General features: G+C 36.4%; 1 protein-coding gene across 8 annotated transcripts in view; it reads right to left on the reverse strand.

The window, feature by feature from the left end:
• STAG2 (STAG2 cohesin complex component) overlaps positions 1–18,871 on the reverse strand; it is a 74,291-nt gene that overhangs the window by 34,836 nt on the left and 20,584 nt on the right. For all 8 annotated transcript variants that reach the window (XM_068152097.1, XM_068152089.1, XM_068152093.1 and 5 more), the window contains exons 2-4: positions 3,127–3,271; positions 2,257–2,335; positions 926–1,087 (exon numbers count right to left, since the gene is read on the reverse strand). In XM_068152097.1, the coding sequence (XP_068008198.1) occupies positions 926–1,087; positions 2,257–2,335; positions 3,127–3,170 (285 nt within the window). In that variant the 5' untranslated portion in view covers positions 3,171–3,271. The remainder of the gene's footprint in view (positions 1–925; positions 1,088–2,256; positions 2,336–3,126; positions 3,272–18,871) is intronic.

Here is an 18,871-nt window from a genome sequence, read left to right on the forward strand (position 1 = left end):
CACCATTCAGGCTGCTAGTGCAGAAGCCTACAAATCTAGAGAGAACTGCATATAGGTTCCTGCATGCCTACCACAGAAGCTGTAAACTCTAGATTTCAATCCCAAAGATAGTCTTTCTTCAAGGCTGCCGAGAAGTCACATGAGTGAGTCAGCAGGAAGGCTTCATGGCTGACAGGTTTAGACTTTAACCCCCTCTCCACTGAAAGATACACAGTCAAGCAAACAACACTTGACTGTTCTGATTTTTTTTTCTTTTGCAAGGGGAATAGGAAAGTTAATAAATAAAAGTGCCACATTTCTTAATAAACTGATTTCATTCCTATTAGTAAATGCACTGGAGACAGGGCCTAAGGTAGAGACAGATTAAAAATTCCTGACCCAAATTCCACCTAATTAGTGTTGCAATACACATCAGCCATGTCAACTTAAGGACTAGTCTAAATTTCCCCTAAGTTGTAGCTAGTGATTATTATACATTGGGAGACAAAAGAGAATTATATCTAAGCTCTAAGAACATTTGCAAACTGAAGATTTCTTGTTAACTTCTATGACAGCTATAGGCATAAACCACATTTGTATCTGAAGTCACACAACAAGGACTTCAAAATCATGCGATTTAAAACAACCTTTCTTCATTCAGGATACTGAAAATTCACTTTGAATCATAGCTTGACTTTCTTCATTATAGATGTGATTATTCATACCTGACATTTAGGAATGAAAATCCGTTTGTTCAGATTCGAACCTTAACAATGCAAAACTACTTTTTAAATAAAAAAAAAGTATCTTAACTTGTGACTAAAAAATTATGAAAAGATTCATTACTTTAGGCTTATTTTTATTAAATTGTATGTACAGGAAAATATTGTTATATTTAAATTGTATAGCCATCCAAGCCATAGAGATGAGATATCTCAAGTCTTACCTGCATAGCACTCTTGCCCATTTTAACTACCTCAAACAACATCATGTTTTCCACACCATTCTGTTGGTGATGTCCATTCATCCGATTAGGACCACCAGGTTTCCCTCCTCCGTTTCCACTTTTCCCCTTCTCTGCTGGCCCTTTTTTTCCTTTTTTACAGGTCTGTAATCACACACAAGGAGTTGTAACTGGGTATCACATAGCAGTTTAATTGAAAAAGAAAAAGAACCACAAAAACAACCCAACCCAAACCAACACCCAAACTCAATATATAAAATAATCACTATCCATAGCATGACAACTACAAATAAGGCCTTTTGTTTTCAGAAACCAGATTTTGAATCCAGAGTTGACAACAACAGCTGATCCTGGGTGATACAAAAACCAACAAGAATTCTACAGGTTCCATTTCCTTCTTCCTTCCTGTAAAATCTTTCAGCAACTAAACTGTTATTAGTGACAGTATATGATGCAAAGATCTTTTTCCTGTTTCAACTGGAAAATAGATTATACAAATTTTATTTAAAACAGCTAAGGCAACTGCCTTTAGACATCACGCAGTCTCCTCTGCAATTCCCTAACCTATTGTTTTTTCCATTTGAGCACACTTTGGCAAGTGGGGGCGAGGAAGAGCAGACAGCTGTCTGTACTTGATTCCTCAAATCCAGTATGACATACAGAAACATGAAAGGAAAAAAAAAAACCAACCATAAATTAAATGACTTGCATAAAACTATTTATCAGCACCTCTTAAAAACTGGGTACTCTGTACTGCTATATCAGATGCCTGACAGGCAGCCACAGTGCAGGCCAGCTGGTGCCCTGCCTGGGAAGTAGCCACATATGGCTGATGCCAAGCCAGTAAATGGGCAGGAGCCATCCAGGAGGGTGGGCACCTGCCCAGTGAAGGGAGAGAAGGGCTGTAAGTGGGTTTAGACCTCCTCATTCACGCAGTGTAACCCCCTGGGTTAGAGGTCTGAGAGTTAATTAAGCAAAAACTTTGATTGCATTATTGGCTTCTGCTCACTTTTTGAATTAAAAGAGAGTCAAAATTAATGACACCGTCCAAAATGGTTTGTATTAGCACCAAATATCAAGTGTAGGATAGAACAAGTGCAGAAAGTCTAATCAAATCAAAGCTAATCTTTTTCTTCCCCACATCCCTTATGTCTTCATAGTAGTAAGGAAGTATCAATACAAATAGGGACTGTTTTCACAGAACAGCTGCATTCTCAGAAAACAGTGCTAGCTCATTCTGCTTCAAAGCAAGTGCCGAGCTCTTGAAGTCATAATAGCAGAAGCATTTCAGTATCCTTATAAACTGAACATACTTTTCCTTTGCCTTGTTTTTGGTTTTTTCCTTCAATATCCTCAAAGTCTGTATCAGAAGAAAAGTGTGTTTCAGACTCCCTGCAAAAATAAAGAGACAAACCATTTACACTGTTCCTCAAAACAATTTACTTGTGAAGAAAGCCATGTTAAAGGTTAAAAGATGTGAACATGCATAGAAAATATCAGCAGCACCTTGCTTGTGGCACGTGACAAACATTACATCATCTCAAAAGCAAAGAACATTACAGATATCTGCCACAAACACTAACAAAAAAACGGGGGGGAACAGCACAAAGAATCCACCACCTTCCCCTGCAACAGAAGTGCCTCAGAACTTCTCTTCCTGCTATTAGAAACTAAGTAAAGAGGTATGCACTTATGTTGAAAGGTAAAAAATTTTAAGAGAGATTTCTCCATCAACAAGACAACCTGTAGTTCTTTTGAGGCTTTTAAATAAATGGTGACCTGCTCCAGTTATTCAGGGAAAATACCTCAACTACTTTCTCTCAATACATAAAGAGGCCTTAATAAAAGGAATCTTATTTTGGTATTCCTAATCAAAGGCTTTCTTAATCAAACATTTCATTTTCAGGAAAAAAATCCTGAGAAGTACATCACATGATCAAAAGAGCATGCCACAATGGCTTCCTATTAATAAAGTTTAAAAACAGGTTTAAAATAATCAAGCACTTCTAAAATACTTATTTTATTTAATGTTCAATACTTAATAAAGAATTCAAACAAAACCTTTCCAACATCTAAATAGCAAGAAATCTAGAATCCTATTGCCTCAATTTGTTTCCAAGAGAAAAACAACTATGTGCATTAACACTAGGAAGAATAAGTATATTTAGAAATAAAACACTTACTGAAGGAGAGTAAAATCAGTTGGTATTTCTGGAGCTGCTATCATTTCTTTATCATCTTCTGGAACACCACTGTATTAGAAAGATATTTAAAAAACAGTCTGAAGTACAAGCTTACTTTTCTTTCTTCTTTTGTAGTGGACAACTTCTGTAAGAAAATAAAAATAAATACAATGTAAAGTTTTCCCACACATGAAGACTTTCGGAAACAGAAAAGTCACATCACACCATTCCCTGTTTCTAACCAAGCTTTCTCCTGTTCGAAGACTTTCTATTTTTGGTTCCTCCCATGATCTTACTACAAAGTACCTTAACAAGTGTTAAAAGCATCAGAATAACATAAAATACAGAAACATTTGGGGGGAAAGGGAAAAAAATTATTTCTGAGTAGGATGAGCAAACTCAAACTGTAATGGTTTCCATTAACACCTTCCGAGTAACAGCTTTCAGCTTTCATTTCTAAATCCATAATAGCTTTAAGTTTGAACTGTAATGACATGCACTGCAGAGGCCAGACTTAACAGCACAAGGATACTTCCAGCTAACCAAACCAAACCCAGATTTGATGCTAAATTTAAAGCACAGTATGTGTACACTTACGAACAGTACATATACAAACTCTGTACCTCTGGTTTCTAAACTCCCATGACATTTTGCACAGACAAGCTATTATAACAAGTTGTGACAACCAGCCATTTCACAACTGTCTTCCAGAATTGATAAACCAGGCTTAAAATAATTGTAACATTTAAAGCATTTGACAAGACTATCAATTAAGATCATATACTATCCCCATTATAAAAAAAATAAATAAATAATCAGAAACAGCACAGCATTTTATCAAGAAAAACTCAGACTGTAAAATACTTCAACTTAAAGCTATCATTTATTTATAAACTTTCTTATTTATCTCATTTTCATATATTTAAGGCATAGGGAAAAGCCTTACTGGATAATTCAAATGCAAGATTTAATTATGCAGGCTAAAGTTTTGTCTGCCCCAAGCTAACTTTTATACAGTTAAATTAGCAAAACATGTTGTTCAAGTATTTTGAAGAAACAATAGCAAGGAGGAATAAAAGCCTTCAGAGACAACATCTGCTGACTACAGCTTGCTGGAGTGATTAGGTATTTGAGGGAAAGATTTAATTTTGGCATGCTAAGCACATGTTGCTTAATGTCTGGTAGCTATGCTTCAGAGACTGCATTTCAATCGAGCATGGAGATAAAGAGGCCGAACATTTTTTTCCTGCTAGTGCTTATTTTGGATGCTAGGGGCCACTGTAGCTTCCAGAATTTAAACAGCTGTGAGAAACCATAAACCCTGAACTTACTATGTTCTCTTCCTTCACATTTCAATTATATAAAAGCAGAGAGTCAGAGTGGAAAGAAATAGTGGCAAAAAGAGAGGTTTGAGATAGGCTGGTGATTCTCAAGATAATCTGCAGCTAGTAAAGCATAACACAGTAGAAGATAAAAACCTTCAAAAGCATTGCTACAGCAGAAAGGCAGTAACCTTTGTTACCCCACTTCTCCTTTCCCTAAAATCATGCAGGCACATGACCAATGTGGTTCATCCTTTCCTGCTCCATTCACACATTCCAGCAACCAACCATTTGCAGGGCAACATCCCCTCCCCCAGCCATTTATCTTCGTAGGTTCTGCCATTCAGTATCACTTAACTCAAAACTCCTATAGAATAGGCAAAACATATCTCATGAATTTTTCTTTTCCTTGAATTATCAAGTTAAACTAGTTCAACAGCAGGTATCAGGAGTAGTCATGAGCAGGGGAGGGCAGACTAAAACTCCCTTCTTTGGAGTCAAAGCGTTGTTATACCACCCAGTCCATAAGAATACACGCTCAATTGGTGACATAACAAAATGATCTACACGTGGGATTATATTTAAATATTTGTTTTTAAGATTTGCTCCAATACCTGTCAGCAAATTGAATTTGGAAAAATACCACTACACACTTCAGTGCCTTGGTCGCAGCTGCTGAGAACCTCAGTAAAGGGCAAGGTTGGTTAGGAGGGAGGCAGCAGAGAGTAGCAAAAAGAAACAGAAGTAAGAAAGTAATTTCCAGCCACACAAGCCTTCTGAAGGGGCACTCTAGTAATTTAATCGCAGTGCAAAGTGAAGCAGCGAACTTCAAAAACCTCACTGAAGTTCAATCTATCAACATGCCATTATGTGACTTTTGCTAGTTCACTTTATTCAGTATTAAGCTACGTCATGTACTAAAGTGACAATCGGGTTGCTTACATGAAAACTTTGCATTATGGCTTATTAATAGTACCTATTTACAATTGTCAAATTACCTATTCCACAGAATTTGAGTACTGATAAACAAGGCAAGTTATACCACTTGTTCACAGAATTAACATGGTTTTTTACTCCCTTTATGGAGAGCCAATCTATTGTTCAAATTCTGCAAAAATTCTCAATAAAATCTCTTACTAACACAGAAATATTTTAAAGAGGAAAAAATAGTTACTAAACTATGAAAAACAATGGGCAAACATATATCAACATATATTCTCTACATCAAGTCACATCACTTTACAGAAGTAGTTGACTGCAGTTTATACTTCTTGTAAGAACACTTAGTACAAACAAAACATGAAAGAAAATATGGCATGGTTTGGTCAGAATTACCTCATAAAATGGGAAAGAAATATCAAGTTCCTGCTAGATGCTGAAGCGTTAAGCTACTAAGATTTATGTTACAAGAACCGTTTTTATTGAAGGAAGATGCAACCTGGTCATTGTGAGTGCAACTATAAACTGGTATTATGGAAAACAGTAGCTACAAAGTAATGCCTTGCAAGAATATACTAGGTAAGACTGCAAGGAAGCTCTACCATCAAGCTCAAACTTCAGCAATGATGCAGAAAAGTCCTTGTGTTTGTCCCAGCAAAGCATCATTTTAAAATAGTTACGTGCATCCAGAGTATGACTCAACCAGCAGAATCAACATCATTCAGCACACCCTCTCTGGCAGTATGAAACAGAAGTTGCCCAAAAAGGAACACACTTGCTTTGCTCCTATTGGCAGTGCTTCCCCTGCATACCTTCCTGGCATACAGACGTAACTCAGGGATTTTTTTTTTTAGCAAAAAAGGCTATTTTATAATCCTTTATCAATATATTCCTCATTAATACTTTCAGTTACTGACTGAACCAATATTCAACAGTGATGGTATTCCACACAAGAACTCCCATAGCCAAACTCCATGCTACCAAGAAGCATCTTCTGAATTTGATCACTTTACAATTTCATTTGATGTTCTCATTTGGTTTGGGAGTAGACTGGCATTGGTCATTCCCCATTATCCTTAATCTCAGTAAATACCCTCCGGAAATTCAAGTCTGTTGCCAGCCACATAGTCTTCATGCACATACTTGATGACTCATTTAAAGCACTCAGTTTGGGAAGTCAATGAGAAAGGGAAACTGTCCAAATAATCATGCTGTCGAAACTTTTAAAATTCACTGACTTCATCACAGTGCAGTCTGAAAAGAGGAAACTGAAAATCTTGCAGGTGTCATTCCAAACACTGAAAGTCTACATTATCTGGGAAGAGTGGTCTAGTAAGCAGATTATTAAGTTCAGTGAAAACTGAAGTGCATCATAAAAAGCAGCTCTTCATTTTAGCATGTTCACAGAATTCCAACTTAAATTTTCTCAAGTAGATGTTGAAGTCTCTCAAGTCTGTGAAAACTTTCTGAAGACACTCAACTTCATGAGATCATAATTAAATTATTAGCTATAAAAAGAAAATGTATCCTGCTGAAAGATCACAAGGTGGAGCTCTAGCCTAAAGCTAACTGAAGAAACTCCAAAAGACAGGTCATCCAGAGGTTGACCTAGTTATTTCTGTGTAATAAACTTTATAACAGATTGCTAAAACTGCAATAATATTATAGTACACTTCCTTAGATTTATATTTAGATTGCACACAGGCGCTAAAAGATGCCTCTGTCTTTTCTGAAATAAATGCATAAGAGTTTGATTCAATGACTCTTGCAAAGACAGAAATACATACAGTTAACATACTACAACTAGTCTCAGATTTATTTTTGAAAAGCAAGCAAAATAATTTTAAAATACATTTTAGTAGCAGACATAATATAGGTCTTTATTACTTCTTGCCATTTAAACTTCTGCTACACAAATGCTAATGACCTAAAAAAAACACTGGAACAACAGAAGTAGTCCATGAACACTAATCATACACAACGTTGCCCAGTCTAAATGTAAGAGGAGTTTCTATCTTTAAAAAAATAAAAAATAGTAGTCTGATAAAAGGAAAAGCTAAGTGTGAAACACTACAAAGAACTCAGAATATGTCTTCACAGGAAAGCAGGTCTGAATTGTAAAAGGTTTATTTTCCCCTAATACATGAAGAATTAATTGAAGTATAGCTGAGATTAATTGAAATGTACTGGCCTAATGATGGGACCCAGCAAAAAATGACAAAATCCCAACAGCAAAATTCACACAATTACACATTTTCAGCAGCTGCTGAGTGCTACCTGTCCTCTCATAATGTCTACTACCTATAAAAAGAGGCTAAACAAACTCATATAATGCAGGAGTAGCCTTTCTTAAAAACGTATGTGCAGATATACACGCACGCACACATAAAAATGACAAAGAATCCCATAAGATCTGTCCTAGAAACTTCTGTTTCATACATCTGTGTAAGTGCAGTAACTAGAGTGTTACTTAACAAGCTCACAACAAAGATTTTTCAGGTACATGGGCTTTGGTTTGGAATGTGTTCCCTACGCATGCTCCTTTTTGTTGCTGTTTCTTGGCATCTATTCTCTGAACATTTTATAAAGCAAAAATCAGTAAAATTTGTTATTTTTTTCTGAGAAGGTACAGATGTAAAACTTAAAAATGGGCTACACAGCCACAACAAATATTTTGAAAATGCAGGATGGCTGTTAGGATCTGTATTGATTTTTTTTTCTCTGTTAATCACCTGTTAAATCAAGTACCTCACTTCCACAATTCAGAAAATTAGAACTTCTAAAATTGTGACAAAGTGTATGGCTAGAGTTCATCCTTGAATTATTTATCTATCCATGAATGAGATTTGCTGAATAATCAGTTCTGAAGCATCAGCATCAGTTAAAATGCTAGTCAGAAAAAAAATTAAATAAAGGATCAGAAGTACATCCAGTATCTTCCCTTAGCTATTTTCAAAGGGAATGATGTTATCAACTATGTTACATCCCTCTCTCTTTTTCTAAGAGACCATGGTATGTCTAAACTTTTGTTTTATAAAATGAGGTTTGGCTGTTTGTGTTTTATTTTCTCCAAAGTAAGTATGCTTCTTCATATTACTCTTGTATTCATCCTTAATAAGTGAATTATTAAACAAGATTTTAAGTAACTGTAGGATAGTCCCTACAGCTCTGGAAGAGTGTTAATTCTACACGTGTTATTTCTACTAATATTACACAACCTAATATTTCAACTGCCAACCAGCTTTAAAGGAATTCTGTAATTGGAGTAAAATACAGAAAACATACTTCAAGTAGCTTTCTGTATTGTAACAACTGTACTTTAACATGATTTAGTTATAACTGTATCAGCAGTTTTGATCATATTAGGATAGCATAATCAAGACTAAAGTGAACAAGAATGCAATTAATACCTTCAGATCTGTGGTTATTTTTGTGGTTTTTGCTTAATAAATCCGTCTTGTAATTCCTTTACAAGAAGACCTGAAGTAGACATCAATCTACACTCTTCCATGCTTTCCAGCAGACATGGTCTGTATACACAGTAACAGTCCTCAGTGCCAAAGTCACTTAATAGCACTCCAAAGAACCTAAATGCCTTAATTTTTACATGTATTGTTTCTTCAGTCCCTTTCTTCACAATTTAATTTTTCTAAACTTCCAGCTCTTGCACACCCTCCACACCACTTCTGTCCACACATTTTTCTACTTATCTCTCAAAGCTGAAAAAGCAATGATGTGGAGGCTGTTGATATTATGCCATCACATTACTATTTTTATTCCCTGGCCTTCTCTCTATTCAATTTTTAAAATATTTGCTCTCTAGTGCATGCAACAAGCCTTCAGATTAAGTGAGAAAGAGCCATCTTAGAACACACACTTTTGCAACACTCACCAAACACCCAGGAAAGTTTCTGCTCACTTCTAGCACTCAGATGAACAAGCAGCAAATTATGAAAACAAAACCATTTCCTCCTCTCAGGATTAGCCCTTCCCTGGATAAGTCAACTGAATCAACCCCACCTGCAGTCACTAGATGAAATATCCAAGGCACCTGAAGTCAGCCCCTTTACAACAAATCCAACAACGAGCTTTGCTAGTGACTGTTCTGCTGTAATGCAAGACTAGGTGTATTGGAAAGAAGCGGCCAACTGGAATTTTCATATAGCTACTACTAATATTCCAGCCCTTCCCGTTGGAGAGGCCACAGCCCAGACCATTGTTCCATGGCTGCAGTTGGGCAAAGCAAGCAGTAAGGCCCAGATCCCACACCAAGCTCCCACTCACACACCCAGCTGACTACCTGCTGAAGGGAAAGCCAGCCTGCAGATAATTACCACAGCTGTGACACACACATGTTCTACCTTTACATTCACCAGGCACCTACCCAGTCTTTGCTGTCTTCTCCTCAAAGCATTCCCCTTACTCATTTTTTCACATGCATTTCCTGTGCTTTCATTCTATAGCTTATTGCACACATACAGACATAACCAATTGATTCTTACCAGCCTTCAGAGGAAAAGCCCAGTGATCCTCAGAATAGACCATCCAGAAACAGCCAAGTACATGGAAACCACAGGTGAAAGATAATGCATATGAAAAAAATCAGGTTAAAACCTGAAGTGGTGGTTTAGACTTCACCCCAAGTTTAGAGACTTGAAAAGTGAATAACATATAAGAAAGTCTGCTAACCTTAATTTATCATCAAATAGTCCCTCCCTCAGTAAGAGAGGGTTGCTGGGTTTATCCAATGAATATGTGGAACAGCTATTATGGAAGGAAATGATCCTGCTACAATACTAGTCATTAGATTATTCATTGAAGTATCATTAATAACATCAATATGTTTAATGCAGTAAGTTGAATACTAGTTTGAAATATAAATACACTGTTACAGTTTGAATCATGAGATTATTATATTGTATTTAGGAACTCACACTATTCAGTAAAACTGCACTTTCAAAACACTTGATCTAAGCATTTCAAAACATTGAAAAAATAAACTGTACACGCAACTAGTACCCTTGTTAAGGGGAAAAAATGTCTGTATTACTCTAATGATTCTGCTCAACAGCATTCTTGAGCTTTGCTAAAATGCACCTGAAATTCCCATACATCTTCTCAGGAGTTTGATTTTGGATGCTTTTTTAAAAAAGCAAAGGTAAGATAACAAAAGTAGAAGTTACACCTCATTGTGTCTGTCACATCTTTCCCCGCTGAAGAAGGGATGGTTTCCAGATGTTACAGTCTGACTGCACAGAAAATGAGAGCCTTAGAAAGAATAGAAACCAAGTCAGATGACAACCAAGATTTAAAACAAACAAACCAACCCACCTGCCACATATGCCTACTTCAACATTACAAAAGAGAGGTACTAGTTTATCTAAGATACAAGGGAAGCATACCTCCTAGCTGATTAAATGCCCTAAATTTCTAAGCAAATCTACAGAACAGATCAGTATGTCCCTTTGCACACTGATTTTTCAAAAGCATAGTCCTCTGCATATCTCCTCTAAATGCTGGCTCTTGTACAAGTTAGGTCTGAAGGTGCACAGGCACTACCCACAGCAAGCAGGTAACCAGCTACACAAAAAAAGCCAAGAACAGAATTATCATTGTTCATATGCGCAGCCAATAGTGACAAATCAGATACAGCATGGGCAGAGTTCTCCAACTGACAAGTTATCCCATCTGGCAAGTCCTGGCTTTTGCTCTTCCACTGATGAATGTGAGCCGGCAAGTTTGCCCACTACACAGGAGCCTCAGCTTCCCCTCCTACCAAAGAGACTTTTTCCCCTTTGAGAAGTCCAGATCAGCAGGGCTTTGTGCCCAAAATTTTGCTTCGGCATTTCTAAGAATGACTGAATTTAACTACAAATTCTGGAGGTGGGACTGCACAATATATATTAAAACAGCATCAGATGTTAGTGTAAGATACAGTCAATATTAGATGATTGAAATAAGGAAAATCTCCATATAACAAAACTACTGAAGAGTGCAAAGTAAAATCTCTCAAGCACATCTCCCTGACTGCTTCTATCAGCCCAGGGCCTAGTGCACTTTCTATAGTCCTCTGAAGATCCCACTATACTACTCCTCACTGTAGTCCCAAGCTTTCCAGGATAAGAAAAGCTATAACCTACTCAGTTCTATTGTTTTATCCGCTGAGATCCACCAGAGTTTTAACTGAAGCATCATACTACATAAGAATGGTTGAATTGCTTCCAGACACTAACTAAATGGACTAAGTCAAACACAGCAACAAATATAAAATAATATAATCACAAGTCAAACTGCCTTAGTCTTAATCAGAATTTGTTTTTTTCTTTAAAGGGGTGGGGAGGTGGCTGATGTGTGACAGTACTTCCTGATGCCATTCCATCATGCCTTCTTCCCCTGCACCATCCCAACTTTCCTCTTAGCAGGCCAGGGTTACAGATATGACATCTCTTCATCACTTCAATTCCCTCAGGGCCACCTGCAGGAACACAGCTGCTCTGCACCCCAGCACACTGCACTCTTCAGTCACCCTCAGTCAGGTGTCTGCCATTATCAGCCTCACAACAGAAGTTACAGAAGCCTTCTTGTAGTGAAGCTCCAAAAACTGCCATTACCTTGCTGGCTATGTAAAAAAACAGCAGCCAACCACTCTTCCCTGGCTCAAATGAACATCTGTGCCATCAGAAAGGAAAATGAGTATTTCAGCAAAAAGGAATAAATACTGTGCCACATCCAACCAAGCAGTATAAGCCTTTCATAATTGGATTATGGCTCTTTCAACAATCAATCAAAATAACCATCCTTACAGAATAAAATTCAAACAACTACTCATGCATGCAAAGGTTGGCTTCACCTCTAAAACAGAAGAAATAAAGATAGAAACCTTGTTATCTTTCATTAAAAAGTAATCTCTGCAATTCTGCCAACCTCAGAACATCTGTGCTCCATACATCCTCAGTCATAACTTAAAAGATCTTTAATACCCAACATTTTGCTCTCGTTCTCTCTCGTATCATTTGGGCTAAAATCCCAACCGCTGTGTTGAGAGATTTGCTGCACTGAATACTAATTTTATATGAAACAGCAGTTGTGATGTGCATGGTTTTCTTCCATACAGTTTAGAGAAACAAATATGTCCACAATGCAGGAAGCTAGTAATCTGTTAACAATTCAGTAGCTGATGGAAAAAATAAAAAATTATCAGCACCAAGTGAGGTGCAATCATCCTCCCTATTCATCCTAAAAGAAGAATTTTATGGGAGAGATGGCTGGTGCTGAAGCCCCATGCATGGAGAGCTACCAGTTAGCTACTGATACTCATTAAACATCCAAAGGAAACCATCACGGTCGCTTGTATACATCCTAAGAATATTGCAAAAATATTGACATTATTCAAATCAGTAAGTTCTTTCAACTCTAATTCCTTATACTTGTTGCAGGCAACAAACTGTGCCAAATGGGAGAGCTACAGCATGCTACACATTTTTTTATGAAAGGTATCAAAACCATTTTGTTAGAAACCAAAATCATTTTACTACGGAGGCTGAGAAACTCTTGGCGTGTATAAAATATTCTGAAGCAAAGGTTACTGAGACATGTCCCTTTGAAAGTATCTTCCTCTGTAAGGCTCTCAAATGCTGTGCATTAGGCATAGGGATACAGGAGCATTTATTTCACACTGATCTAAAACACAAAATGTTAAGACAAGAAAAATTAAACCCTTAGTTTCTCCATTTAATAAAATAAAATTGAAAATTAAAAAAGTGTTGTTTTTGTTCTTGAGCAAATTGATGATGTAAATAAAGCTAGCAGATCCCTCCTTTTAAAAGCAATTACAGCCTTCAGCTAAATTAGTATTTTGTTGTAAATATACTGCTTGCATTATGCAAGTACCATAATTTGCAGTAAATATTTTACTTAAGCAATGTTCAACACACAAAAAAATATTTCTGTAACTATCATACTTAGTAGCTCAACAACACAGTAGAAGCTGTGGAGATAAGGTAGTTATTTCCATCCTCTTTTTCCTGTAGTTTTTTTCAAAGAAGGGAAAAAAAAAAAGAAAAAAAGGAGCAGTAGTGCCAGATGTCTCTTAAACAAACTACATGCGCTATGATTCCTCCCCCTTCCCCCACTCCTAGAGAGGCATTCTGGAAAGGGGTGTACCCTATAGCATCAGTTAGCTGAATTCAGAGAACTGCCCCATACTCCTGGAATTACATGAAACACAGTACCTTTCTAGGGCCTGAAGGTACCAATCACTTACTAATAACCCTCACCTCCAGCAGATGAAACAAGTCTCACATGCTAAATGAGAGCTAAGACAAAAATGTCATCTTGGGTATATATGAAGAATTTAAGCTATTGTTTTTTTCCACATCTTAAACATAGAAAGAACCTCCTTTCGGTCACTGCAGTTTATTATCTCCTTTAATACAAAGTGTACTAAAACCCCACATTTTTCTCCACTAAAATCTACTTGGCAAGTACATATAAGATGTTAAATACCATTTCACTGCAGTGTTGAATGTTTACAGCAGCTATATTATACACAGCAGCAATTTAATACTTGTGATTTTGTGTGGCTGACAAATTCACTGCTGAACAACCATTTCCTTGAACCTGCTACAAGGCAGGAAGGGAAACATAGCTACATCAAACATTATCCTTCCATTAGAAAAAACAACAACAACCAAGCAAAAAAAATAGAAACTCCCACCAGAGAGCAAGTTCTCACATTTCATATGCTCTGGTTCACAGTCAGATCTATTAATGACAGCTCATCTCCACTGGCAATTAAGGCTAACATTCTGAACTACAAATACGTAGGACTAAAGAACTGACAAATCAAATTTTGCTGACTTTCATTAAGTGCGTGGTAACCTCAAACACAGAAATGGAAAACACAGCTGACACAGCAGAAGTCACCAGAGGACAACTATCAAAAACCTATAGGTGTCCAACAATTATGTGGAAAAATACTTCAGTCGCTGACTATACTTTCAGCTTTTAATGTATTATCTGAACTCCATCATCTTCTGGTGGTTTTCAGTTGATGCTTGTCTTTATCAGTCTGAAATTACCTCCAATTACTAAAGTGAGAATTCAGAGATTGCAAAGGGCTGTATCTGCCACTGCATCTCCCCCAACAATTACTGTGGCTTGATAATTAACTGCATTCCTACCCTTCACACAGGCTTCTCTTGCTCTGTTTTGTACCAAACACATATCCCCCCGTTTTGCCACACTCAAGTTCTATATGGGTAACTCAGCAATTGAGAACACAACATACTGGTAAGTGTATAGACCTTTTTCAGCTCTACTTCGGTTTCTCTAAGTTTTCTTATTAAATAATAATTCCAACTATTTTAAAAGTTGGACAGAAAAGGGATTATTTCAAACAGGCAATACCACTTTCAGATTGCTTTGATCTTTCTACTCCATTTCATGTTGCACAATGATGCAATGCTGAAATAAATCAATATACTTTCTTCATTAACATATATAAATTTCTGGGAAAAAAGGTGTATCTAGTAGAATGTCCCATTTAAGTTACTGAGCTGTCTCAGCTGCTTATTCAAGAGCAGTGTTTCTTTGGCTTAATTGGTTAGCCATCAATTACATAATTAATTACTCCTGTCTTGAACTCAGCAGACTCTGCTCTTACAGTCAAGAGATTTTGTTAGCCAATTATTTTTACCAATTGTTTGAGACCACTGTTCAGGATTTTAACATCAAATTAAAAGCTGTCCATCTGGTAAGGTTCTAGAAAATTCATTTACTACTTACATGAAGTTCAGTTCTTAGGAAACTAAGTGTGGTGGTTTTAGGTCTACTTAAAAAAAAACATTTTAAAAAAAAAAAAATCTGTTACAGACATTTGTTATCATAGGGCTGTCTGTGGGAAGAGACAAAAAATTAAGTAACTGGATTTGGATTCTTTTATGTTTAGAATACCTTTACACACAAAAAAAATTTCCTAGTGTACTTAAGTATCATCAAGTAGTAAATTTCTTCACATCATAGTTTTAATGCCCCAGACACTGATTTCATAAGAACACTGGATCAGTGATGAGCTATATTAATCTCTTTACACTACTAATGCAAACGGCCAATGTTGTGTTGTTCTTACTCAAATAGCCATTTTATGTTTATAATTGGTTGTACAACAGATCAGCAGTATAGAATTCTCATGCTGTTGCACTGCTGATCAGAATTACAGGGGTAATATCTGGTTGTGAATAAGTTTGTAGTCACTATTTTCTAAAATTTTAATGGAACTCCTATAGAGGAATGCCACTAGAAGTTAACATCACCTGATAAAATATCTACACATTTACAGAATCACCAAGGTTGGAAGAGACCTCAAAGATCATTAGGTCCAACCTGTCACCACAGACCTCACGACTAAACCATGGCACCAAGTGCTACATCCAATCCCCTCTTGAACACCTGGACAACCAGTTAAAATAACATAATGCTTTGACAGAAATGTATTTATCATCTCCACTTTTGTTTGCCCATATACAAGTGTAATTCATTGCAGTATTTCAGGGTAAGGTTTAATTCCTCACCTAACCTACACGACAAACATTGATCTACAACTTAAGTTGCAAAATACAGGTTATTAATTAACTGCTCTGAAGAAGCGATTATAATAATCCTACTGAAACAATTATCACATCTGTCTTGGAAGATGAAATGTAAATAAAATTATCAGAGGGGTTACATCTTTCCAAGATCCTTTCCTTCACTGTTTTCAGCATTGACTGTTGCTTTCTTGTGGACACACTACTAAGAAGTTTATGTATTAAGAATATATTCTAAGTAAGTGTCCTATTTCTTCCACAATAAGCATGACAGGGGCCGTTACTATGTATACTTGATCCTGTGCTATTTCATGTATTTGAAAGGTGAGGCAAATAGTCCGGTTCAGAGGATGCCTTTTTGGCATAAGACTGCCTTGGTCTTGAAATAATATAAACCAAATTTTAGCTAAAGTTAGGAAAGAGGTAATAACATTCAATCTAATTGTTAGACAAGAACATTTTTATCCCAGTGTAAATTAGGTCTGGCGGTTGTTCAGCTTGACCTCCACTTACTATAATCTTGCCCAAGGGTATGAAAATCCTAGATCATTAAACAGTCTTGCAAGCAACCTAAAATGAACCTGCAATCAGAGCCACATTTTTCAACTGCTGTTAGGACTTGAAGAGACAATAGCAATAACAGACAGCACCATGGCAAGTAAGGTTGGTTTTTTTATTGGTTTCACATTTTTTATTGTTCGGTGGTTTGGGGTTTTTTTTTGTTAGCTGTTTTGTGTCATTTGTGGGGTGAGTGTTTGCTTTTCTTGGGGTGATGGTGACTGCCTTTTTGAGGGGGGTGAGAAGGTGTAGGGGTTTTTTAATGTGAAACAAAACTACCCTAAATCTGTAACCTTAAAATATTATTTCTAACTTCAGGGTGGTTTTGAGATTACAGAAAGGCAAGAGGTCAAGAGGGGAAAAAGAAGTATTTTTTTAAAATTTATTTTAACAAATATGTACATGCAGTTCATCTGGAAGTTTGTTAAGCTTTTCTGAGAAATTATGGATTAAATTAAAGCTGCCCACTTTTCATTATGAGAAACATTTTTAAACGCCAACTTTCTACAATTCTCTAGACAGTCAACAGATATTTTAGGAATTGCTACTAATTCATTACTGTGAAACAGATGCCAGCCAAAAAAACTGATTGCAGAACATGCACTTTATTACTAGTGAATTAACTTTAGACCTTATATACCAAGTGTAAAAGCTACTGGAGAAGCACAGAATCTGGTATAATACACAGACCACTATAAATAAGGCAGAAGGAATAAAACCAGAAAGATATGTAAGCACTTCCTGCAGGTGATCATAGCAAGATACTCTTGCTAGGTCACAAACTAGTAAAATTCCTCTTGTGCAAGTCATAGCTGCAGGGAAGGAACAAAGGTAAGAAAAGCAGACAAGAAGAGAAGGAGGCAGACAGCAAAAAAAAAAAAAAAAAAAAAAACAAAACCAAAAACACCAAACCACCAACAAACCACACCACCCACCACCTTACAAAGGTCACAGAAGACTGATGATGGACCACAGAACAATTAGTAATTAGTTACTTGTGAACTTAATTTAAATCGTAAGGTAAGGTATAAGAATGCAGATCATTTGAAGGCCTAAACCACACAAACAGCAACAGTGTTTGGACAGCAAAATTACAAAATTTACAAAACTCTGCCATTTTGAATTAACTCCAATTGAGATTCACATGTATAAAAAAAAGAAAGCATAGTAAGTGTTCAAAACTAGACATCAAGCCTTGGCACTAGATTTATACACAGTAAACACTACCAGTGACAAGCTCTAAAGAAGCCTTTTAATCCTAGCAAGCAGTAATAACAAGAAAGCAGAAAGTACTCCATCAAAACTGTTGTTCATTCAGCTTTCTTGAAAAAGCTGCAAAAAAATTCAAGACCTAGGACACAGTTAAGGAAGTAACTGTGTCATTTTACCCTGACTACAGAAACACCAATCCACAAAGGACACCTTACAAGTCTAGGCCTAACAGAATGTCATCAGATTTCTCTGTAGCATTATACAAATACTAATCTCATCTTCCCAAGCAAAATAGTTGTATGCCATTCTCTATCAGACCATATAATGACAGATTAAAAGTTACATTCCACAGCAACAAAGGTTTTATCATTCTTTACATTACAGTATTTCTGTATTTAATTCTTTATTACATCCCAACCAAGTATGCATATTTTACAACTGCAATCAGTTAGTCTCTTCACACACCCCAAAAGAACTAATGGGACAGAAAATTATGATAGGTCAAAACCAGTAATAGTATAAATTGAGAATTTTAAATTATATGAAGGTATCTTCACTTTACTTCCCCAAGAATCAATTTTCTTAAGTTTAAATAGGAGAAAAAAACATCATTTTGCAGGGAAATACACAATTCTCCAGCATTATTTCCAGACTCTCACACACCATAAGATTTTCACCTCCTCCAATAACCCTGAAGAAAGTGAAGTATTCATCAAGCAATTCACTTTACATATGACGTGACTCCTTGGAGCAACACAGGCAGCACTTTCCAGCTCAAGAAATCTCCGCGTATTTGCCAGATTGGTATTTACAACCCTCAAGCACTAGCATAAAACAATGCCATTAAATGGTTCTCCTTTACCAAAACAATACTCTTGTTCAAAATGGAAGCTAGTATTTGTCAAGGGACAAAAGAGATGTGACCAAATCTCTGATGAATTAACACAAACTTTATGCACAATGATGGTGTCCTATCCCGAGACAAAAAAGAACACATTTTAAGATTCCCAAAAAGTATATCAAAATAGCAAACTGAATAAATACTATTTATTATGATGTAAAAAATTAATCACAACCTCATTTCATATAATGTCCATCTCCAGCACAGTAGTACAGTGTGACAATAAT

The sequence above is a fragment of the Melanerpes formicivorus genome, unplaced genomic scaffold (assembly GCF_026170545.1).
Source record: "Melanerpes formicivorus ecotype bairdi unplaced genomic scaffold, bMelFor1.0.p_v2 SCAF_22, whole genome shotgun sequence".
In the NCBI taxonomy this organism is placed as follows: domain Eukaryota; kingdom Metazoa; phylum Chordata; class Aves; order Piciformes; family Picidae; genus Melanerpes; species Melanerpes formicivorus.